Source organism: Argentina silus, assembly GCF_951799395.1.
Source record: "Argentina silus genome assembly, chromosome: 8".
Lineage (NCBI taxonomy): Eukaryota > Metazoa > Chordata > Actinopteri > Argentiniformes > Argentinidae > Argentina > Argentina silus.
In genome coordinates this window covers 12207923-12231919 of record NC_139662.1, presented here as the reverse complement: position 1 = coordinate 12231919, position 23997 = coordinate 12207923, and the positions used below count along the sequence as shown (strand labels likewise).

General features: G+C 43.6%; 2 protein-coding genes across 5 annotated transcripts; one reads left to right on the top strand and one right to left on the bottom strand.

Annotated features, from left to right (window-relative positions):
- Positions 1-516: 516 nt before the first annotated feature.
- On the top strand, positions 517-7055 carry ybx1 (Y box binding protein 1). Of its 4 annotated transcripts, none has more exons than XM_083675222.1 (8): positions 517-781; positions 2739-2802; positions 3066-3099; positions 3754-3843; positions 4594-4869; positions 5307-5404; positions 5935-6206; positions 6713-7055. In XM_083675222.1, exons 1-7 carry the CDS (start codon positions 676-678, stop codon positions 6170-6172), a joined length of 906 nt encoding a protein of 301 aa, XP_083531348.1. In that variant the 5' UTR covers positions 517-675; the 3' UTR covers positions 6173-6206; positions 6713-7055. The 4 variants fall into 4 exon arrangements, with proteins under 4 accessions (XP_083531348.1, XP_083531347.1, XP_083531346.1 ...); XM_083675221.1 differs by having other exon boundaries at positions 4594-4932; positions 5307-5392; XM_083675220.1 differs by having other exon boundaries at positions 4594-4932.
- Positions 7056-7171: 116 nt separating this feature from the next.
- arhgef16 (Rho guanine nucleotide exchange factor (GEF) 16) lies at positions 7172-23684 on the bottom strand. Its single transcript, XM_083675219.1, has 15 exons — positions 23526-23684; positions 21976-22630; positions 21006-21057; positions 18350-18519; positions 17864-17920; positions 16706-16866; positions 14686-14838; positions 14025-14154; positions 13036-13110; positions 12736-12828; positions 10141-10295; positions 8654-8836; positions 8225-8298; positions 7966-8067; positions 7172-7702 (listed from the first exon to the last, which is right to left on the bottom strand). The coding sequence occupies exons 2-15, from the start codon at positions 22531-22533 to the stop codon at positions 7563-7565; spliced, it is 2103 nt and encodes a 700-aa protein (XP_083531345.1). The 5' UTR covers positions 22534-22630; positions 23526-23684; the 3' UTR covers positions 7172-7562.
- Positions 23685-23997: the final 313 nt, after the last annotated feature.

Below are 23997 nucleotides of genomic sequence, written 5' to 3'. Positions count from 1 at the left end.
CACAAGATCACTTTATTGCCACACAACAGAGGGGAGTGGAATTCGTTTCCAGCAATGTTGGAAGGTATGGCTCTACTGGAAACGAGTTCACACAACCTCGGTTATGTGGCAATGAAAGGATTGCATCTTATATTGCATTAATAATATTTGAAAATATTCAGTACTAGAACTTTATTTTTCGCATTAACCTTTATACACAGATCATTAAATCTGTCCAATGCTGTTTTTCTGTTAATGGCATATTTTGCTGCCTTGAGCAGACAAACAGAACATGCTGGTTTACAATGTGTCGCGGTCGTCTGTCTCGCTGATTTGACTGCGCTTTGCATCTCTGTATGCGGTAAGTCTTTACATTATTTTACCTTCTACCAATCATTTTCACTGAAGCCATTTTTCCAACCGACTGACATCTTATGTAACCACTAATATTAAAGAGAATTCGGCACGGACGGGAAATATTGGCCAATTAGATGTCAAGGGGGAGGGAATACAGCCAGGGATATTCCTCTGCATCTTTTCGCATTCCGCCCAGTTCGATCGGCAACGGGAGCGGAGAGAGGAAAGCAGAGAGCCCGAAGGCAGCAGCCCCCACCACCGCCGGCCCAGGTTACCATCTAGCACCGGGAAACACACTAGAGAGCCACCGCCGGCACAAGCCATTACCAACCAGTAACCATGAGCAGCGAGGCCGAGACACAACAACCACCGCAGCCTGCTGCCGATGCGGAGAGCCCATCCAGCCCGGCAGCCGAAGCTTCCGCGGCGGATAAGAAGGTCATCGGTAAGCTAGTTAGCGAGCTAACGTGAGCTAGGTGGTTCATTACGGAGCAGTTATTCGCTATTTCAAAAAATGATGTTAATGATAGTTTCTGGCCGTGCGTCGAGCGATGCTAGTAAGCTAACGTTAGTTATTTAAATCAGCCAACTACCATCGCGAATTTCATTACTGTTTGGAAGGGGGATGTCTAGTAATATCTAAATCAAACATAAATGATGTCAGTGGGTTAAAAAAAACCAATCTGTCATTGAGAAACGTACGCCTGTGTTTGTCAGTTTGCTAGTTCGAGTCGTGTTGCAGTTTAGCGTTAGACTGGCAGAAACGTTCCATACACCCGCTGTCGCTAACTACCTGACGTGCTAGTTGAAAATGTCAGTTGGTTTGCAAATCTATGGATTTTCCAGCTCATTTGCCAACCGTCACCTAAGAGAAAACATGAGTAATAGCAAGCCGTTGCAGGCTTGATGCTAAATATGAATATGCTACCGACACCCATGAAACGAGTTGAAGCGGGTACGATGCAATGCTGGCCAACGGCATTAGCTATCTTGGCACATGGAGATTACGTTAGCCAGCTAGCTACCAGCCCTCTTCGACGCCGTCTCTCGCGGCTACGTGAGCTGATATGTAGCCTAGCTAAATAAATGGCTGATCTTGGCCTTGGCCATGACCGTCTCCTACATTGAAAGTGATGGCACTCAAATAATACATTTGCCAACGGATGACCCAACAATATACATGTGAGCGTGTAGTAATTAATATCTTGGAAATTGTATTTTTTTTCTGAACTAACTGAACGGAGCCGGTTTATGGACTTGGAATGAACCATTGGCTGAGAGGCCTATCACGGATTTCATGACTAGCTACACAGCATAGCCACGATTGCTATCGTACCCCTTTGTTCGCAAGGATGCCCATAGCTAATTTAGCTAGCTCGCTAACCTTCATGCTTAAATGCTATATGCATTGCACTTCATCGGTCTTTTAAACTGACAACCAGTGCATACGTGATAATGAATGCGTCCGCTCAAATAACCCCCCAACCGTATTTTGTGACATGAATAATCAATGTTAGCGAGATGCCTATGCTATCTAAAACAGCTATCTTTCCGATTGGTCCAGTTTGATAGCTAACGAGGGGCACTCAAAATGTCCGCCGTGGTGAAATTAGGATTCTCCGGATTTCTTTTGTCCAACGTTGGCGTGGAATTCTAAAGTCAACATTCCGTCACATTAAACATAACCCGCCACTCGTGTAGGTATATGAACTGCAAGAGTATGGGCCTAACGCGCTGGATGGGCACGGTTTCTACAGCCTGGCTCAAATCCAACCACATGGCCGTATTACGATCATCAGCTAGCTAGCTGGTAAATTGGCTATCCCGGAGGACAAGTCTCATAAACCTGCTAGTTAGCTAGCATCTTAAGGCGCGACACCACGTGTGGAGCTTGGAGCACTTCCTTGTGCGGCATTGAACGTGTCAAAAAGATTCTGCTGTTTTCCTACCGGTCTGTTCGTGACAAATGGCCAGAGTGTTCCTGGTTAATAATTTGCCGCTCTGGTTTCAGATTACAGTATGGCCGGTCGGTTTGTGTGTACATTGGCAAGTAGAAAAATCAGACTAGTGTGCTCTGCCCTCACAAGACCCCCCCCATCCCGCAGGACGTCATTATTACTTGCTTAATGATATGCGTTTTGGAACATGCCTCACTCTGAGGGCAGCTGGCGGCAAACACCAAGGGTTTGTCATCAGAATCTATAAAAAGACCAACAGTTGGGGTGGTTAAATATAACTTGCATCCCCAATATCTTCTGTCCAGTTGGAGTCTGTAGTTTATCACTTTTGGACTTGATTGCTCACATAAGTGCTCTTGACCATACCCCCTCTTTGATGGTGAGTCCCCTACCCCCCCCCCCCCCCCAAACCACATCTAATACAGGGTTTTCCTTCATTTTTAGCAACAAAGGTCTTGGGTACAGTCAAGTGGTTCAATGTAAGGAATGGCTACGGTTTCATCAACAGGTAAGCCTACCCCCACCCTCAACCCATATCTTAAAGACCCTAACATGATCTGTGTGAGGGAACATTCTCAATCCTATTATGGCTATGATTTGCTTACTAAGCTGGGCTGCTGATTTGTCTGTCAGCAGCATGCTTGTGTACATATAAGATTAAATTCAACCATAAGCTAGCTGGTTTAGTGAAAATCTCCTAACAATGGCTAATAGTTATGCTATATTACATGCTTGTTGTCTAATAGTTGTTTATATTTCCCCTCTCACAAGGAATGACACAAAAGAGGATGTCTTTGTACACCAGGTAATATACACACCACATTGCTTAATGCACTTTCTAAATGTTGCCATTAAAGGCCCACTAAAGTGACTTTGATTTCCATACCAAATCATTTCACAATTTCTCAGGATTGGCGGAGTGTGAACCTCACATTTTTGATTGACAGTTCTCATGAGCTGTTTGTTCCTAGGTTCAGTGTTTTTTCGCTGACTGTGATGTTCACCAATTCGTTAGCAGCTACAGTCTCTTATGTGGATGTATGCAGCATTTGTTTGTATTTTTTGTTACCAACTCTACTAACATAAGTTAGCAAACAGGTAGGTTTACTAGCTTGCAAAATACAACACTGCTAGCTCAAACAACAAGATACCTGTAGCTACATAATTTTCTTACCTTTGTATTCTGAACTCCCAGGCATTTTATATGGCCAGTTTCAGTTTCATCTTGTCTCAGCTGTTATCTGTATCTACCGGGAGCTGACAGCGTGTGTACTTCTAGTACTGGAAAACTACAAACCAAATGTTTCATATTTGGGAAATGCAAATTTAATCTGGTCAAGCCAAAATTCAAACCAAAACACTGGAAATGAATTTCACTCTAGTGGGCCTTTGACGAAATCAGATTGTTTGGACTTTGAGGGTCCAAGTTTGTAATATGTATTTTTTGCCATTGTTTCAGACCGCCATTAAGAAAAACAACCCAAGAAAATACCTTCGCAGTGTTGGAGATGGAGAAACTGTGGAGTTTGATGTGGTTGAAGGGGAGAAGGTAACGTCCAATAGTTATTCAAGAGACTGAGTAGACTAATACTCTGGCAGGCTCAGGTAGGCCATTACATTGAGCAGGTTACTCATTTACTTATGACTGATATTACGCCCACTTATTTTGAAGTCCATACATGGCACTCACACTCTCCTATTGCAGTCCTCTGTCACCTCACATCCCTGTTCTCTTCTGGATCTGACCTGGAAATGTAATGACACAATTAAAGATGCAAATCCTAAATTGTTTTTTTGGGGGGGGGGTATAAAGTTGACACAGGGCTGGGGAAATCTGACCACACTCGAATGCATAGATGCATCTGGATGCAAGGAGTTACAGCCCCTGATATTGACACGTTTTAACCACATTTCAAAGCTATACATCGTTTAACAAGTAAAACAACCTTATATTTTGGGTTATGATAAGGTAAGACAGATGTACTGACATCATTAGGCGTGAACAGAGTTAGTCCCAGATTGTGCATTTAAGATGACCTCACAATCAAGACAGGTGCTCCCAAGTGATAACAAATCAAACTTGATTTATAGAGCACATTTCGTATACAGATGCAACACCATGCTCAGGAGTATAAATAAAAACAATTAAAATACGAGACAAAACATGAGGATAACAAGTATAACAGTCATGGGAGTTGATAAAAAAATAAAAAAACACCCTAAGTAGAAGCAAGGCTAATGAGCGTCTAGTCTAGCCTTGGTATCATGCCCGCCGCCCGTTTTCCGTTGTTTCCACCAGGGAGCAGAGGCAGCCAACGTCACCGGCCCAGGGGGTGTCCCAGTCCAGGGGAGCAAGTACGCCGCAGACAGGAACCGCTACCGACGGTATCCCCGCAGGAGGGGCCCACCCCGCGCCGGCGAATACCCAGAGAACTACCAGAGCGACGGCGAGGGCGAGCCAGGAGAGCGGCGCGAGAAGAGCCGTGAGGGTGGGGAGAGCGCCCCCGAGGGAGAGATGCAGCCCCAGCAGCGCAGGCCCTCCTTCCCCGGCAGACGACGCTACCCGCCATACTTTGTACGTAGACGCTATGGCCGCCGGCCCCCGTACACCAACGCATCACGAGGAGAGATGACGGAGGTATGCTGTCACAGGGCACTCCTGAAGCAGGCAACAAGGGGTTCGAGACGCGCGTCCGGCCCCGTTCCCGTGATGTCATACACACTCTCACGCGCTCCCTCCCAACACACACACACACAAACACTTGGTTTCGGACGAACGGAATCAAAACGTGGCATATTGGTCTATTGACCAATATACCGCCACTGAGCACCCAAATGGGTATCTAATACAGTAGGCCGTGGTCTCCACTCCTGGACAGCTACTGGGTGTGCTGTGCAGGCATGTGTTCCAGCCCAGCGCTGACACCCAGAGTTAGATAAGCCAGCTACTGGGTTGGAAAGAAAGAAAGTCAGTCATGATGATAGTGTTTGATTAATGCTGTTTGTTTTCAGGGTGGTGAAGGTGATGAGAACCAGGGAGGACCAGACCAGGGCAACAAACCAATGAGGCAGAACTACTACAGAGGCTTCCGATCAAGGTTCAGACAAAGGTTTGCATGTTGGATTCATTGACACAAGGCTGCAACAATGGGATGACGGCATTAAGGTTTCGGCTGTAAACTCTCAAACCCTTATTTGAGGGCGGTTTGACCAACAAAACTGATGGGCAACGGTCGTCATTTTAAAAGATGACTATGTAGCGGTTTAATAGCTGTGTATTCCCTTTATTGCAGCCTAACATTGAATGACAACTGCTTCCACAATTATCTTTTCTGTTCCATTAACGTGTAAATGCATTGTGCTCTGTTGGCCATCGTTCGGCCATGACAAGTATCTCCTGTTTGTCCTCAGCGTATGAAATGAATTACTACTTCTTTTAGTTGCATGGCTAGTCATGAACAAATTATAATAAAGGTAATGCTCAATAGGATGTAACATTTTCATGAAATTGAATTTGCTTTGGCACTCTGGCTTGCGTGTTACAATGACCAGAGACAAAGCATACAGCATGCTCACAAGGCCCACAACCACCACGGTTGCCCTGTCTGAGCCTGGCCCCGTCTCCCCTCCGTCCCTACAGCAGGGGTGGTGGTCCACCCCGTCCCAGACCGGTGCGGGACGGCGAGGAGGACAAGGAGAACCAGAGCGGTGACGGCCAGAACCAGGAGCCCCGCCAGCGCCGCTACCGCCGCAACTTCAACTACCGCCGCAGACGCCCGCAGACCGGCAAGCCCCAGGATGGCAAGGAGACCAAGGACGGTGAACCATCCGCTGAGAAAAAGTCCGCTCCCGAGGCCGAACAGGGCGGGGCTGAGTAGAACTACCGGCTTACCATCTTCTACCATCGTCCGGGTAAGTGCCCCTCTCCGCCACCCCCTTCATTGAACCATTGAGTGAAATTAAGAGTGGTTAAGTCCATACAAGATGGCTAATGCCACTTTGGTGTAATGCCCTGACAAGTTCAGTCTGATTTTCAAAGCTAGCCTCAGTCTGCACTTTCTATTGACTCTACACTTGATGATTCAAGGCAGGGACAGAATGAGCTAATGCAATGGATTTGATAAAGCAAGCTGGCTGTCGGACTGCAGCCCTCCTGCTATTGTGTCTGTGCCACATGTGCATTTGGTGCTGGCTTAAGCCCCAGTGGCCAGTCTGTAGTTCAGCTGCTGCAGATTCTCAATTAACTGCTACAGTAAGAGTATATAGTACAACATGGACTGTACAACGGGGTTCAAATGGGTTATGAAGCTCAGCAGACACACTTTAACTGGAAAATGTAGAGTTCAGATTTTCTTTTTAGCAAAACATTTATAAAGATCAATCATTTACACACCCTTTGCTTTTCTCCCCCTCTACAGTTATGTCAACAAGAAGAAACATCAAAGATCTGAGCAATAAGAAACAGATTTGACTTGACGATCGTCTTAAGCTTGCACCATGCATTTGACCAGATTGCCACCGATTGCCTGCAGAATCTATGCAGACCTGTTTTGTTCCATTATTTTTACGTGACAGCTACAAAAGTTTTGGGGAAACAGCAGATGTTTTTCTAAATCGGTCCTAAGTTTTTACACCAAATGGTTTTTAAAGAAAAAGTAATTTGATATCTGGTCAGTTTGACATTTTTAAATAACTTTTTATGTATTCAAACATGAATTTTAACAAAATGCAAGCTCAAATAAAAGTCAAAGGAGAACTGTCCAGAGTCGGTTTTATTTGGTCTGAATACATAGGTTTGCTATGATTCCATTCACATATCTACTGAATTGCAGACTGGGAAAGATGTATTTTTATTCTGAAGACCAAAAGGAGAGAACTACTTTGGTTGAGGACATTTTTGTAAACTATATAAATCTAAATATTAGTTTGATTGTTGCTCTCAGGCATAATCCAGGATTGTCTCAAACATGTTAGGGAAATCTTACCTGACACTTAATTAATGTCTCAAACATGCAACACAGAAATTCTTCCAGAATAAAGGATGTCAACTAGAAATTCAAAGTAAATACACATCACTATTACATGTAAGCATGACATTACAAGAACATCTGTACAATTAAATTCAAACAGTCCTCCACCCATCACCTGTATGTTCATTGCAAATGTAAACGACAACAAAGTATTTCCTCTGACAAAAGCAAGTGAGACGACCCACAGAAGTCTCCTGCCATACAGTAGCGTCAGACATGACTGTTGGATAGACGTTGCTTAAACGTTGGTCTCCTTGCGCAAACGCTTCATACGCTGCATGTTGTTTTCCATGGCGGTTTGGTTGGTGATCTCTGTAGCACAGCTGGCAGGAAACCAGCCCCTCTCTCCGTCCCGCATCCTCTCTCCGTGGCACCAATCTAGGACATGAGGAAATGGTCAAAAAACGTGTATTGTCAGCTTTGTATTATGTTTTCTGCAATATTCTATTCTATTCTGAAGGAGCCCGGGTCCCATTTCAAATGAAGGGTGGTGGCATTCCAGGTTGCAGTCCCTTATCATATTGGTATGATTCCTGAAATGTTAAAAACAGTTGTCCAGGGTGTTGAGGTCTGACAATCAACACAGCACGTCTGCAACTTGGAACACCACCAACGTGTCTTGATGCCCATATTGTCCTCACCCTCTTCTTTCTGCAGGACGATGACCACCTCAGCCTGTTGCAGGCCAAGCTCGTCTGGCACTTTAGGCATGTAGGCTTTGGTGGCTTCGTATTGAGGCAGGCCTGAAACCACCAGAAGGCCCACTTTTCATCGTAACATCGATAAGATATGACAGCAATCGACAAGACTTAAACACTTACTGTTTACTAACTTAATCGTAATTCGGAGGGAAGCAATATATTGAATGTTTCGGCATCTAACGGGATAATGGAGGCCTACCGTCTTTATTGACTTTATCGTTCACTGTCTGCTTGTGCTCCCGAAGAGCGCTGACCCAGCGGGCCCGGTCCACCCTGGGAATAGAAGACACAACAGACAATGAAAACGTCATAAACCTGCTTGATGCAGACACCAATGAATAGTATAGGAGTTTGTCTTCAGTAGAGGGAGCTAGACTCCAGGTTGTGTGATTGTGGCACCAACTGAAACAATGGGTTTCAAAGGACAATATGAATTGACATCATTTTTTATTTATCCTTTGGCTGTTATTGATAGATCCAGACTCATTTTAACTGCATGTTTTGTTATGTAGTTGGTATTATTAAGCCTCTTGCTGCAAGCATTGGTCTCTGGCAACTTTCAAGCTCAGGATAGAGACTAAAACGAGTTGATCATTGAGTGCGTATATGAAAGAGAGCTGCCGGTTACCTGGACTCAGCGACCAAGGCGATCTGCTCTGGTCTGCCCTCACTGTTCTTGCTCATGCGCAGCTGGAGAGAGAGGTGGCTGGAGCCCCCCTTGGTGGCCAGAGATGTCCGTCCTTCCTGATCCTCTACCTCCACCTCCACGTTCTCTAGCGTGGCATAGTCCATCACCACGTAGCTCTCTTCACTGGGGGGGGCGGGGGCGGGGACACACACACACACACTTACTCTACGTGTACATGCATTAATCTATGGAAGTGCAGATGTAACATATCACTCATACATTAATGTATGTACAATATAATAACTAGGGCCAGGTTTTTTTCCCCTAACAAACGTATCCCTTGAGTACATTTGAAAGGCTGCCAAAGCATCTCAGAATCATTGTGACCTGAAGACTGGGTCATAGGAGGCACTTAAATGCTTTGAAAGGGACACCAGCACAGTGGGATATTGCTTCCTCTCACCACGACATGGATAGCCTTCTCTTTTTCAGGCTCAACACACACACACACACACACACACAGAGAGGCATCTGTTGAACAGACGTGTTGAGAGGGATCTAGGAATCTCAGGCATGCCCAACTCCACTCCCGGTCTCCTCTGCCCCTCCCTCTCCTCCTCCTCCTCCCTCCCTCCCTCTCCTTCCATTCCTCTCACATCTGATGTTCCTTGACATCTCCCAGCTGGCTTTACTCAACCCCTACAAGGGTCGTGACCTCAGCCTCCATTGGCTTAAGTTGGAGGACACATTGACTACTCTTCAATGGACAGTCAGAAAGAGTTGGAGCACCAAAGCTAAGATGAGAGCAGATCTGAAGACAAATCACCTGACTGCCTAATTCCCCCTTCCACTGCTAGTTATATTAGCATGCTTGTCGTAACGTGTGGTGGTGATCCTCCACTCTTGACTTGGAGTGGGACATAGAGCAGCGAGGTTGTTTTGCCAGATTATAGTGTGTGAACTCAAATATCTAATATAAGCGTTGTGTTACACATAGGCGTACAATTTCTTGTACGCTTTCTTTTCTGATTTACTAGCTTTTGGTTTCTCAATTATTTTGTCTTTAAGTCAAAACATGAAAATCAATGAGCTAGGACTGTAGATAGCCAACTGAAAGACTAACAAACCCTACTTAATCGGACAAGAAAACTGTAAGCCTATATGTTACACAACGCTTATATTTGTATTTGCTTATAGCTGTTGAAAAAATCCAGATGGGAAAAATGAATGGTGATTTTCAGCTTTAACCATTGAACATTCTGACAGCACGCTTCGGAACTCTATACAGGCACGAGAAAACATTTTGACCTCTAGGCCCGTTAGGTGTGCTTCTGGGGAGGCTGGTGGAGGTAGAAATCGGGGGACGGGCTCATTGTAATGCATGGTATGGAATGAGGAATGGTATAAAACATGTTCCATGCATTACAAGGAGTCCGTCTTAAGTGCTCAGACTGCAGATCACATTGTTGATAAATGGGACAGGGTACCTCTTCTTCTTGGTGACGATGAGCACGTCGTTGAAGAGGAACAGGTAGTAGCTCTTGTGGCTGAAGGCCTTCCAGAAGATGCTGAGCTCCTCTGTGCAGACGGCCAGCTCCCCACGCTTCTGCAGCCACCGTGACGAGGACACGAGTGGGAAGGGCTATGGACAAAATCGATTTAGGATTTTATTTGATGCCCACAACCCTAACTAAAGAAAGTTCAACGTTTGTTATTGTTTTTCATATGTTCAGTACATATGTTCAGTTTTTCATATGTTCAGTTTGGGATATGTGCTTCTACCTCTCCCACACCCTTAATGACATATCTGACTGCTGTCACTTTAAGAAGGTGAATCCTTGCCCCTATAAAGGACATGGGAGAAAGATTGTGTGGTGGTGGAGTGTTTGCAGTGATTGGGTTAAAATGGTCCTGCATTTGAATTTCTGTTTTTCAAGCAGGGGAACCGACTCCACATATACCTATATACAATTGCCACCATGATCATTGTAGTCAGTTGATCAAGGGCCTAATCCCAAAAGTCCCCCATCCCTTTTCATTGCTAATTCTTAAAATGTAGTGGAGAAGGTAAGAAGAGGAAATTAGGAATGAGGGCCCTCGATTGACTGACTACAATGATCATAGTAGTAGGTGTATGTATATTCAGTATAGGTAAATGAAGAGTCTGTTCTCGCCTACAAAATCACAAATTCAAATGCAGAACCAAGTATCCAAAATAGCAGAGCAAAAACATGCACTAAAAAACACAATACAGGTGTATGTGAAGTGATGATTTATAGGGAATAGAATAGAATGGATGAATGAGATTAGATGCATAATACCCCTTAACAAGTCCATATACAGTGCTGCTTAAAGGTTTGTGAACCCTACAGGGATGGTCATTATTTTTGTATAAAATCTTAAAATGAATTTATAACATCTTTATCTAAACCCCAATTCATAATAAAGACATTCCAAGTAAAGGACTCAAACAAAAAAATGATATATTTTCATTGTTTATTTAACAAAAACTCAGATTTCATGTGTGCAAAAATGTGAACCTCTTCAGTCAATAGCTTGTGGCACCTCCATTAGCAGCGATAACTTGGAGTAAACTTCTTGTATAGCCACTAATCAGTCTCTGACATCTGTTTTGAGGGATTTTTGCCCACTCCTCCTTACAGAACTCAGCCAATTGAGTGAGGTTTGAGGGGTGTCTGGCATGAGCTGCCTGCTTCAGGTCCTGCCACAGCATCTCGATTGGATTTAGGTCAGAACTTTGACTTGGCCAATCCAAAACACAAATCTTCTTTCTCCTGAGCTATTCTTTGGTAGATTTGCTTGAATGCTTTGGGTTGTCTTGTTGGAAGACCCATTTTCAGCCCAGCTTTAGCTCCTTCACTGATGGCTTGACGTTCTGTTCAAGAATCTCCTGGTATATTTCAGAATTCATGGTTCCCTTAATGACGTGGAGTCGTCCAGGTCCAGAGGAGGAAAAGCAGCCCCAGATCTTGACATTCCCACCACCATGCTTGACTGTTGGGAGAAGGTTCTTTTGGTGGGTTGGTTTTGATTGTGATCAAAAAGGTCAATTTTTGACTCATCTGTCCAGAGAACGGACTTACAGAAACCTTCAGGCTTGTCCAGGTGGTCTGTTTTTTGACAGCAGAGGCTTCTTCCTAGCAACCCTCCCATGAATGTCATTTCGATTCAGTCTTCTTCTTATTGTTGTTGAAGCATACACAGTTACCTGAGATGCAGCAAGGGAGGTCTGCAAATCTCTAGATGTTATGTTTGGGTTGGCTTTTACCTGATTTATTATTTCTCTTGTGGCTCTTGGGGATATTTTGGAAGGGTGTCCACTTCTAGGCCGAGTTGCTGTCATGTTAAATGCTCTCCATTTGTAAATTATTTGCCTCACAGTGGACTGATGAAGCTCAAATCTTGTTGAGATGATTTTATAGCCTTCCCCAGACTGATGTGCTCTCACTGCCCTCTTCCTGATGTCCTCTGAGATCTCCTTTCCTCTCTGCATGGTGTTTTGCATTCGCATGTATCAGTAACACAAAACTGACCAGGTTTCTAGTCCCGCCCAAACTCTTTCCTAAAGATCTCTCATTTGATTGGTTCATTTGGTACTCAATTATTTACCCACCTGATTCTACTTACCTACTTGATTTAACCAATGCAAATTGGTTTTCACTTATTTTTATCACCTGAACTAATTTCTTTATAATTTAGTTTTTTCTACTTCACACATGATTTCCTCTAAACCAACATATGGAATTGGTAAATATGAACCTGTTATGTCAGATAAAAAAGACTGGTTCTAATTAAATAAAGATTTCATGGTAAAAAAATCGATAATTGCACAAGGGGTTCACATACTTTCAAGCAGCACTGTATGTGGAGTCAGTTCTCCATCTAGTGATTTTCTTACTTCAGGACATTGCTTTGGGACAATGGACTCGAGCAATAAGGGACTTTTGGACACAAGTTTAATTTTGTGCGACATTGACAGAATCAATGAAAACATTCCATGTAGGCTGATGTCGTGTGAGAGGGCTGTGAGACGTGAGGTGTGTGTGTAAGCCTGCCTGTACCTTGATCTTGCCAAACTCCATCTGCTGCTGAATGGTGTACATTTGCTCTGTTCTCTCCATACGCCTGGCTCCGTCGTTGCAGCTATTCACCAACTGACAGGACAATAACACATCGACCAGCAATAAAACATTGTGTTGATAATACTTTTCATAGTGAAGTCATTGGCGTATAGCAAAAGGATGTCTTTATGGTTATGTCCAAAACGGTACAGCACTATAACAAAAAATATCCAGATTCATTTTTATATATAATTATTTTTTTGTTGTTGTTGTAAAAGTTGTCCTGATTGAGTTCCCTACCTTGCTGATGGCCTTCAGGGCCCAGACTGCAGCAAAGTACTCAGCCGTGCTGTTAAGGGTCTTCTGACAGATGGTCTACAGTAGGTGGGGGAAAGAAGGATAAGGCTGGGTCTCAAATAGCTCATCCAACTTTATGCATCCCCTGTACCCCAGATAACAAATACCAGATAACCACCTTTTGTACATCCCACAGATAACTTTGTGTACCCCCTCAGATACCAAACACCCTAAAGTGAGTCAACCGTGGAAATGCTGGATTATTAGACAATGATGTCCTTCTGATACCCTATACCATTTTTTTTTTAAATTGTCATATACTCGAGATGCCCACATTTTTCGATTTTAGTAGTCTGTGATGGATTCCTCATTTCCTTTCACTCATCTGCATTCTGTGAAAGAACTGAATACTGCAGGTGAGCACACATTACAGATAGACATCCAGCATGTTACCTTCACCTGAAGGAGAGGATACTAAATAAGCCACTCTTGACTATTGAGACAAACTCCAGAGAATGGATATCCAACCTCACTGTTATAAGGGTAGTAACAGACAGAGTAGTCCATTAGAGGGCGATCAAGGCCTCTTTGACCATATAGTCACACCATAAATGGCTCACAGGGTAGATAACACACTGAGAAAGCTACAATCCTTAATTTGTATTCTAGCCAAACGGCAGAAAGACAGTTGTACTAATATCATGCAGCATTTATGAGTATTCTTCGAGAATCAATTGGTATGTATCTGCTACATATCATTAATTGAATTGACTATTGGACACCAGTAACTATTGCAGATTGTACCTTTAATTGGTTGTGTTACAAGTCGTCTACATTGTAGTCACACTACACAAATCACCATATATTAAACGTCTCAGGACCCACAGAAATGATATTCTAGCAATCTGCTGTGCTGGGCGACGCCTGGTAATGTCGGTGACCTGGGGTCCACCATTGACTTAGGGTAGACAGGTAAACAGTGAGTGACTCACGTCCAGGAGCAGGGGTAGCCGAGTCACTCGTTGCATGGGCAGGATGAGGAAGGAGATCATGGGCAGGCTTCCACAGTCGCTGCTCTCTTCTATCTTCTTCAGCACCTCCTTAAAGGCAGTGTTACTGGCCCTGACACACACATACACACACACACACACAGTGACGTCAGGATATCACACTTTGACCTCTCTGACTCTCTGCCGTGAGTAAGTCTTCAAGGGGCAGGCGACAGTTTCAAGCCACTTCTAGATCAGAGGCCTTCTTCAAACGCTGTGAAACCTTTCTAACCTCACAATGGGTTAAATCCAGCTCACTCATGTTAAACTAGTGAGACTCCAAGAATTGGAGGAAAGGAGGATCATGCATTCTCAAATGGTTTGAACAGAGTCAGAAGGCTCCAATTTGCCAAAAAAAGTGGCATATTTTGAATAGACGTGATAAAACATAATCCATAGGGGATTTTGAATACTGCGACTAGCTTTTGCATTTTTAGACTGTTTAATCACTGTTTTCTGAAAACATTGTTAAAGACAAGGTACAATAAAAATCATGCTGTAGAATATTTTGAGTTGTTAGGTCATTTTTGCTCTGCTCAGCAATATTGAGTGTGAGTTGAACCCTTGAGTGAGTGTGAGTTGAACCCTTGGCCCCCCGACTCACAGCAGTTTCTGTAGAGTTCTCTGTTGGAAGGTCTCATTGGAGCAGTACACGATGTAGGGCTCAAAGTGGTGGGCAGCATGGTTCTGCACGATGTCACTTATGTCCTGGATCAGGGGGTTGTCATGGTGACGCTGCTCAAGGTCCTCAAAAAACCTGGAGAGAGGGAAAGAGAACACATGCTTAACTGTTCCTCTCTCCTCCCACGGTTAGGCTACCTGAACAGGGTTATTATTATCTGTGCCTGACTAAAGAAGCACAGGAAGCAATAGCACCAGCTTTTTACAAAGGCCTCACGCAAAAAACACAAGTGGCGCAAATGATTCTCAATCTCTTCATCTTTTGCATGAGCCTGAGACTGCTAGTCTCCTACAGATGTAAATATTTGAGTGCAAAAGTGTGGCCATTTTGCTTTTATTTGTTAGTGAAGAACTATTGATGAGAGGATGAGGATCTCTGAAAAGACAAAGGCCTAGGTGTGGTCCTCTGTGGCTCAGTTGGTAGAGCATGGCACTAACAACGCTTAGGTTGTGGGCTTAATTCCTGATGGGACCCTATATACTGAAATGTATGCACTCACTGCAATGTAAGTCGCTTTGGATAAAAGCATCAGCTAAATGGCATATATACAACAAAAGGGTACAAACAACATTTCAGTAGAATGTATAACTTTGTCCATTTTAACATGTATTGCAAGTTGTGGTAATTATACTCTTCCACCAATGATAGAAACTTTCATCAACACTATGCACATTTCAACATAAAGATCTATATTAGATTTTCACCTTCATTTCAATAAAGCTATGCCACCAATTCGTATTAGTATAATTTCCAGTGTACAACATGCAACTATCCAGTCCCACACTGCTCCCTTTTCACTGAGAAACTGACACCCACACAAAAGTAAACTGACACCCACACAAAAACAAATCAAGCCAGGGAGCACACATGCCCCCGCCCGCCCCCCACACACAAATAGCTGATACGCAAATCTAATCTGCCATATTTCAGCAACCCCGCCGAGACAGATTTCACTCGTCACTCCCATCAGTTTCGACAGAGATCCATTTAGTGCTTTTACATTTCAATGGGGGTAGGAGGACATAATAATGGTATGGAGAATGACTTCTACAAATGCTGTCTATACTACAACCATTTCCATTCAAAAGCACAGCAGCCAATAATGCGCTATGCTTTGAACACTGCCTGCTTTCATTATCAACTGAATACTGACAGACCTCCACAGCTGTAGAACCTGTTTGGTCGGCGTGTTCAAACACGTTCTGTGAGTGGCTAAAGTGAGAATCTGGTTCCCCCCTGAGAGCTAAAAATGACCTTTTTCCACTCAGAGAAAACCTATTTTAGAACTTTAGGAATCACATAAAACAAGCAAGTTCTTCTTTCTTTGACTCTAGGACGGAATATTGCGGCTTGGTGTACGTAGCTTACTGTATACTAGTTTCTCATGTTGAGATCCCATCTATGTAGATCACTGTGAAGATTCCAAATGTGAACTATGGATGACTCAATGAATGACAAAAATGTTTCAATGATAGTACTTTCATTCAAGCATGATGTTTTGAAAACACTGATAACATCAAGGTACCGTGTGTGTGTGTGTGTGTGTGTGTGTGTGTGTGTGTGTGTGTGTGTGTGTGTGTGTGTGTGGTGTGTGTGTGTGGTTTTCTACATCTTCAGGTAGAAAATGACAGAAACATGCAAATAGATAGAAAAATGCTGGGCTCTAGTTAAAGCTAGCTAGCTAGCAATATATATAAAGTATATACAATTCCTAAATATATATAGCTAGGCTTTAACTAGGACCATGCATCTTTTCTTGGTTAGGTCAGAAAAACGATTGGAAAACACCAGGTCAGGAGTGCCCCTGACCTTACGAATAGCACAGGACAAAATGAGAATACCTGCAAGTTCAAAATCCAGTAAGTTTCCGACAAACCCTTCTAAACTTGGGACGGATATTCTCCTTTCTTTTGGAAGAACCGAAAGGGAACACAAGCCTTACCTTTTGCTGACTCCATGGATGACTGCGATATTGGAGAAGAGGTGGTGGTGTTCTGTGGCGGTCAGTGTCGCCCGGAGCTCCTCGCTGTCCTTAAAGTGGCGTACCAGGATACTGAGGCTGTGCTGGTACGAGAACTCTGACGTGATGATCTCAAAGATGGCCTGTCAAACCGCAACAATATAAACAGGGCTCAATTCTAATTTCTTTTTGGGTGTTATTGAAGACAGTAGGAAATTGACGCAAGGGGCAACGTGTGAAATTCACTTAAATCAATGTGAGTGGGGATAAGGTCTGATGCCAACAACCGATCAAGAAATGTTGATATTCACTTTAATGCAAGTTCGAACTTGTATTTGAATGAACTGATCTGTAGCGTAAATCAAGGTTTACAACATTAGCCTGGGCCACATTAGTATTTCTGATGTTTCAACTTGGTATAATCAGTTAGTTCAACCAAGGACCTGAATGTTTCTGACTTATTAACCAAACAATTCAAAAGGGAGAGCTGTGGATTTGTCAGTGTTATAGGCTTAAAACAGCAGAAGAACCGGCAGAATGGAGCCAATGATGAGACGGTTTCTTCATCCCCTAGGGCCAAATTCATAATACCTTGCCTACCACGCCTATAACGCACTTCTTGCTGGATATATCTGTATTCCGATTTTGAAACGGCACACACCTATCTGACTAAATATGCGCTCCAGACATTACACACTCAAATCAAACCCTCTGCCTCATAAAATAACACCTCTCTGGTGGCCAACAGAAATCATCTCTGAGTTCAAATCTAGATAGATCTATGAAATTCTTATGTCCTGTGATATCACTGAAGGACTGGAACAGGAACAATATGCTTTTGAGACTTTTGAGACAGGTGATATTGACTCAACAGGGTAAGACAGCAGGAGAGCAACAGTGGACTGGAGTAACAAACAAAAGGGAGGGTGTGGCAGTTGTATGGGGAATGGAGTGCACGCAGAGTGAACCTTGTTATTGACACAGGAACATGGCTGTGTTCAGACTACTAATAAAGCGTCCCGGAGGCAGTGTCCTCCCACAGTAAACTAAACACATAGCTACATGGGAAAGCTACAACTGACACAGACACAGTCACACACACACACACACACACACACACACACACACACACACACATACCTCCTGGCGCTTCCGCTCTTCAGCTGAGATCCTCTCAAGAATGCCTGTGTCCTTCACCTTTGCAAAATGATAACAGAACAAACTATGACTGAATGAAGGTCAGAACTGAATGAATGACAGAATGTCAGAACAGCAGTGTATACAGCAGATCTGGATCAAATGCATACGTTAAATACTTTAAATGACTTGAGCCGCACTTGCAATAAAAACCACTGGAGTAGTCCCAAAAATGGAAACGAAGTCATTGACATATTTGACCCAGGTCTGATAAACTGTATGTTGCTTCAGCAGTGAAAGACCCATGAGATGTATGTACACCATGTAAATGGTGTATTTTTCAATGTCAGGCTCAGGCTCCATATACCCAGGCCAGTCCCCCTGAGAGACCCCTCTGGTAAGGAAAAGGCGTGCTCAACTCAATAATGTTTATTAATGTTAGAGTGCTGGCCATATCATGTACTTATTAGACCCCTGTGGTCCCTCTACCTGTGGCAGCTGGCTCCAGGTGACCTGCGAGGGCCTGTAGCTCTTCACCACGATGCCCTGATCCTCCCCGGGAGGCTCCACATGCACAAAGTCATCCAGGAGCTCTTCCTCCGCATGCTGATTGGTGGAGTGCAGCCCTCGCTCCCGGATCTCCTGGTAGAGCCTGGGATCTGTCCAGAGGATACGAATGGAATCAAAATAACTTGATTCTCCATACAATGCATGGAAATGTCCCTTTTTGTCGTGATGCACATTACTTTGAGAAACGTTACAAAAAGGAATTAGTCAGCAAGTACAAACCAGCATACAAAGATGACAAATAGAAAGGGCCTTTAGGGGCTAAAAGAAAATGGAGGACATGATAAAATCTGATTCCGTACGCTGACTGCATTCCGATTCAAGGATTTCCTTTTGCATTTTTAATGTTATTCCCTGAGGGTAGCTTTTCAATTGAGGATATGGGCTTCTGTGGCCTGGCCACTCAATGACATTACCAGCTGTTTTCACTACTGGACTATATTGTTGACTATATGCTCCAAACACTGACAGCATACAGACAGACAAATGTGGAGAATGGATCTTCTGGAACACAATTGTAAAGTACTGACTGATTGACTGTACAGTGGAGGTTATAGAAACATTGCGATAACACTTTCATTTACAGTACAGAGAGATGTCCACAGAGATGGCACCAAAAAGGGTTCTCCTACAGGGACAGCTGAAGAAACCTTTTCGGTTCTAGGTATAACCTTTTTTTTCTAGGAATGTATTAATTATGTGTAAATTTCTTTGAGATTCATTTTAACAAGCACTACTTATTATTAGGCATCCATCTATGAATGTTGACTGTTTGGCAACCATTATCTGAAATAACCAGGATTGAGATCCAATCAGTTCCATTCAAACTCAAGTTAGGAGGTGAACTGAGAAATCATCACAAGCAATAACAGCCAATATATTTATACATTGAATTTCGGTTAATCTCTCAAACTGCCAGGATAAATAAAATTGGTATTGACCCCAAACCTTGCACTGACCAATTTTAGCTTTTACAGTCATGGCCAAAAATATTGGCACCCCTGGACTTCTTTCAGATAATGCACCACTTCTCCCAGAGGGTTATGGTTAGATGCTTTGGTATTCACATGTTTATTTATTTTGTTTGCATTAGAACACAACAAAAGCAGAGAAAAAAAGCCAAATCTGATATCATTCCACATAGAACTCCAAAAATGGACTGGACAAAATTATTGGCACCTTTTCAAAATTGTAACAAATAATTGGATTTCAAGCATGTGATGCTCCTTTAATTTGTATTTAAACTCACCTGTGGCAAGTAACAGGTGCTGGCAATATAGAAATCACACTTGCAACCAGTTTAAATGGAGAAAAGTTGACTCAACCTTTGTGTTGTGTGTACCATGGAGCATGGAGAAAAGAAAGAAGAGCAAAGAATTGTCAGAGGATTTGAGAACTAAAATTGTGGAAAAGCATGGACAATCTCAAGGCTACAAACCCATCTCCAGAGATCTTAATGTTCCTGTGCACAACGTCATCAAGAAGTTCACAGCCTGTGACACTGGACTAACCTCCCTGGACATGGATGGAAGAAAAATATTGATAGAAGATTGCAATGAAGGATTGTTCGAATGGTGGATAAAGAACCTCGATCAACTTCCAAACAAATTCAAGCTGACCTGCAGATACAGGGTACAACAGTGTCAGGTCACACTATCCGTCACCATCTGAATGAAATGGGACACTATGGTAGGAGACCCAGGAGGACCCCACTGCTGACACAGAGACATAAAGAAGCCAGACTGGAGTTTGCTAAAAGGCTAAGGAAGCCAAAATCCTTCTGGGAGAATGTCTTGTGGACAGATGAGAGCTTTTTGGAAAAGCACATCATTGTACCCTTTACAGAAAACGAAATGAGGCCTTCAAAGAAAAGAACACTGTCCCTACAGTCAAACATGGTGGAGTTTCACAGATGTTTTGGGGTTGCTTTGCTGCTTCTGGCACCGGATGCCTTGTCTGTGTGCAAGGCATCATGAAATCTGAAGACTACCAAATAATTTTGGAGCGCAATGTAGGGCCCAGTGTCAGAAAGCTGAGTCTCTGTCAGAAGTCATGGGTCTTCCAGCAGGACATACCAGAAATGGTTTTCAAAGCGCTGGAGAGTTCTGAATTGGCCAGCAATGAGTCCAGATCTAAATCCCATAGAAAACCTGTGGTGAGATCTCAAAACAGCAGTTGGGAGAAGGCACCCTTCAAAACTGAGAGACCTGGAGCAGTTGGCAAAAGAAGAGTGGTCCAAAATTCCAGTAGAGAGGTGTAAGAAACTCATTCATGGTTACAGGAAGCGAATGATTTCAGTTATTTTTTTCCAAAGGGTGTGCTACCAAATATTAAGTTGAGGGTGTGATTTTGTCCAGTCCATTTTTGGAGTTCTATGTGGAATGATATCAGATTTGGCTTTTTTTCTCTGCTTTTTTTGTGTTATTTTTTTTACCATGACTGTAGGTCTTTTCTAGTCTTCTGCATCTATTTAACCCCTGTAATACCAGCATGGGAACCCAGAGTTTGTGTGTAAACAGGACTTATATAGACTCATAGGGCCAAAGTGCTGTCAGCAGGGAAGCAGTGACACACGTACCGTCTTTGAACGATCCCCCGTGCCTCTGGTTCCTCTTTCTCCCCAGGGTTCTCTGTGGGGGAGACAGCAGCACCAGAGCAAGAGTTAATCACACAGGAATGCAAAGGCCTCCAATGAGAGAGAGAGAGAGGGAGAGACACCACTCCATCTCTCCTCTCTCTCTCTTACTTCTTTCGTTCTCTTTCTCTTCCCCTTCTCCCTCTCTCTGTTTCTCTCCACCTATCCAATTCTGTCAGTGCTTTTTGGTCCATGCAGAGGTCATAGTGCAGGTCTTCTACATCAGTCCAGTTGATTGACAGAAGTGCCTGATGAACACATGATGAACTGCTCCCACTCCCCTTCTTTTTGCATATGTATATTTTGCACAACTATCAATTATCATGATAATGGTCTGCTCCTGTGTTGTAATGTATTACGTAAAAACTATGTATTTGCTGTGTATTCTGCTTTTTATGCCATATCGCATGGACAATATAGTATTCTATTCTATTCTTTCCCACCCTCCCCCCTGCTCCCTCCCTCTCCCCTTTATCGTCCTCTCCCCGCTTCTCTATCTCTCCCCTTCATAAAGGAAGCTGTTCTGGAAATTTGACATTGTTTTAACTAAAGTTGGATTTGAATGGGACTCATCACCACTACTTTGGCAATGTTGACTCAGGAGAGCTTCATATGAAAACTGTGACGACTCACACTGCACTTCTGCATTATTTGATTTACAGACGTATTATGAATTACTAGAGTTTGAGCTCTCCAGACAAATACTACAGCAATCCTTCACATGGCAAATCAGCTATATTCTAATCTAATGTTCAATCGAGTGTCAATGCTGGAAAAAACAACAGCTGTTCAACCAAATGATTTGATGACAGATTTAAAGGATGGGGTTATGAAATCATTCAAAATGCAAACACTTGTTCTGTGACAGAGCAGAAGCAGAGTGACCCCCCCACCCCTACACTCCTTCACTTGCCTTGCGTCCTCGCGGCGGCTGGGGGCTGGGGGCCCTGTCCTTCTTCACGGGCTTCAGCGTGGCGGCGCCACCTCGGTTCTCCACCATGGCCTCTATGTTCAGACTTGTCACCGCCGCCCTGTAGGACTTGTTCCTGCGGTTCCTCCTCAGGGCGAAGCCGTCCCCGTCACTGTCGTAGTCTTCCCAGGACAGGTTGGGGCCCTGGGTGGAGTGGCGGCTCCTGCTGATGGAGGCGGAGGCCTCCAGCCCCACGGGGAACGTGACCACGGTGGTGTGGTGGCGGTTTCTGGGCCTGCTGGCCGCTGCTAGGTTCATGGGGATCAGCTGGTGAGTGCCTAGCTTTAGTGCAGCCGGGCTTTGGGTGCTCAGCACTACCTGCTGCTTCTGCTGCAGGATGAATGAGGGATCATCTTGGGAAGTGGGCGAGCCTTGTGGTTGGCTGCAGTGATTCTCTGTCACTCCTGAGTCACCGTCCAGTTGGAGGTTGGAGGAGAAGTGGTGCTCCAAGAGGAGGGGGGCCTGGTCGCCCATGGAGCTGTCGGACTGTCTGTGGGACATGGCTCCCTGCCTATGCTCACACGGGTCACCCTGGTCCTGTCAAAGTCTGCCTGGTGAGCTTGGTTTTCTCTGCAGCATCCACAAAGGTTACCAGTGCCTGTCAGGATGATAGGGTGTGAAATAGTCAGAGGATTAAGGCTTCATATTCAGATTATGTCATTAAAGCATATTCTGTGCCAGAAAAGTTCTGCTTCGAATGTGACTGCATTAAATGTTTTCCCCGACAAATGGGGGTTCCCAAATCTCTTCCAGTATCGAAACTCGTGATTCTAACTCATCTGTACCAGTCAGCCGTATCCAAGCTCAGAGGAATAACATGGCAATCAACCCGTGACTCACCACTCACGCCTACTGCACAACAGTGGCTATTATACGCAAAAGCAGAGAGAATGACCTCCAACGCAAATCTCCACTCACTCTCATTTATATTCAAACACAGTTTATATAATAAAGACGTGTCTAAACTGCACATAATTTCCAGTTGCCTTGAAAGAAACTGCTCAACGCGCCCAAGTAACCGAATCTCAAATTTTGTGACATGACAATATTCATGCAGGTAGATTGTTACCAAGTCATAAATTAGTAATAAGTCTATCAGCCTTAGTAAAGTTTCAAGTAGCCTATGAAAAATAGTTCGCTTGCATTTGTTTGATAGGCCTACTTAATTTGTCTGTTGCCTTACTTAAATTGCGACCAGGTTTATTCTTATCAGAAGTTTTAATGAAGACAACTTTGTAGGGACAAATCTATCAATCAGCTAATCAAACAATATGTGGCAATGCAATATTTATAGCAACTCCTTTCCACCCAGATTCATGTTTCATGTCAATCATTTTCATATAATCATATGGACAGTGCACCTCGCAAAAACCTTACCGATTTTGTCTAAGAAAAAAAAAATGTCTGTCACATTCCCACGGTTTACGACAGCGGAGTTACTCCCTTCCACAAAAGCATATGGAAATTCATTTACAACTGTAGCCTTACTTTACCTGTCCGACTCGGGAAAATACGTCCTCTTGTAAACAAGTTAGTGTGTTATATCTCCCATATGTTCGGCAAGTGTCCCCCTGAATTGTTGAGAAATGTTTCAGAGAATATACGCGACAGTACATACGTTGCTTTCCTTTCACTTCCTCCTCTGTTTCCATAAGGAGCCCCTCAATCTGTGCATGCTACGTCACTACAGGTGAGTGTCCCGTCAATCAAAGGCGTCAAATCAAGGAGCTCTCAGATTTGCTAAATAATTTAAAAACAATCCAAACAATAGAACAATACGAGATAACAACATGTACAGTTCCTCGTTTGTTTCAGCTCATGTTATAAATCATAACTTAAAACATTTCACCTGATCTACTAGCCTAATACCGTAGTATTAGTACGTCGTATACACTGTGTCGTTTTTTCATAAAGGCCATAATATAGGAATGTGCTCTAAACATTTTCCAGACGGATTTCATACCC

Excerpts from the sequence above, each read along its gene's own strand:
- ybx1 (XM_083675220.1), top strand. The coding sequence starts at position 676 with ATGAGCAGCGAGGCCGAGACACAACAACCACCGCAGCCTGCTGCCGAT. Across the intron at positions 4,933-5,306 it reads CACGAGGAGAGATGACGGAG|GGTGGTGAAGGTGATGAGAA; the intron begins GTATGCTGTCAC and ends GTTTGTTTTCAG. Across the intron at positions 5,405-5,934 it reads CGATCAAGGTTCAGACAAAG|CAGGGGTGGTGGTCCACCCC; the intron begins GTTTGCATGTTG and ends CCGTCCCTACAG.
- arhgef16 (XM_083675219.1), bottom strand. The coding sequence starts at position 22,533 with ATGTCCCACAGACAGTCCGACAGCTCCATGGGCGACCAGGCCCCCCTC. Across the intron at positions 16,867-17,863 it reads AAGAGCGGAAGCGCCAGGAG|GCCATCTTTGAGATCATCAC; the intron begins GTATGTGTGTGT and ends GCGGTTTGACAG. Across the intron at positions 13,111-14,024 it reads GGCTACCCCTGCTCCTGGAC|ACCATCTGTCAGAAGACCCT; the intron begins GTGAGTCACTCA and ends CACCTACTGTAG.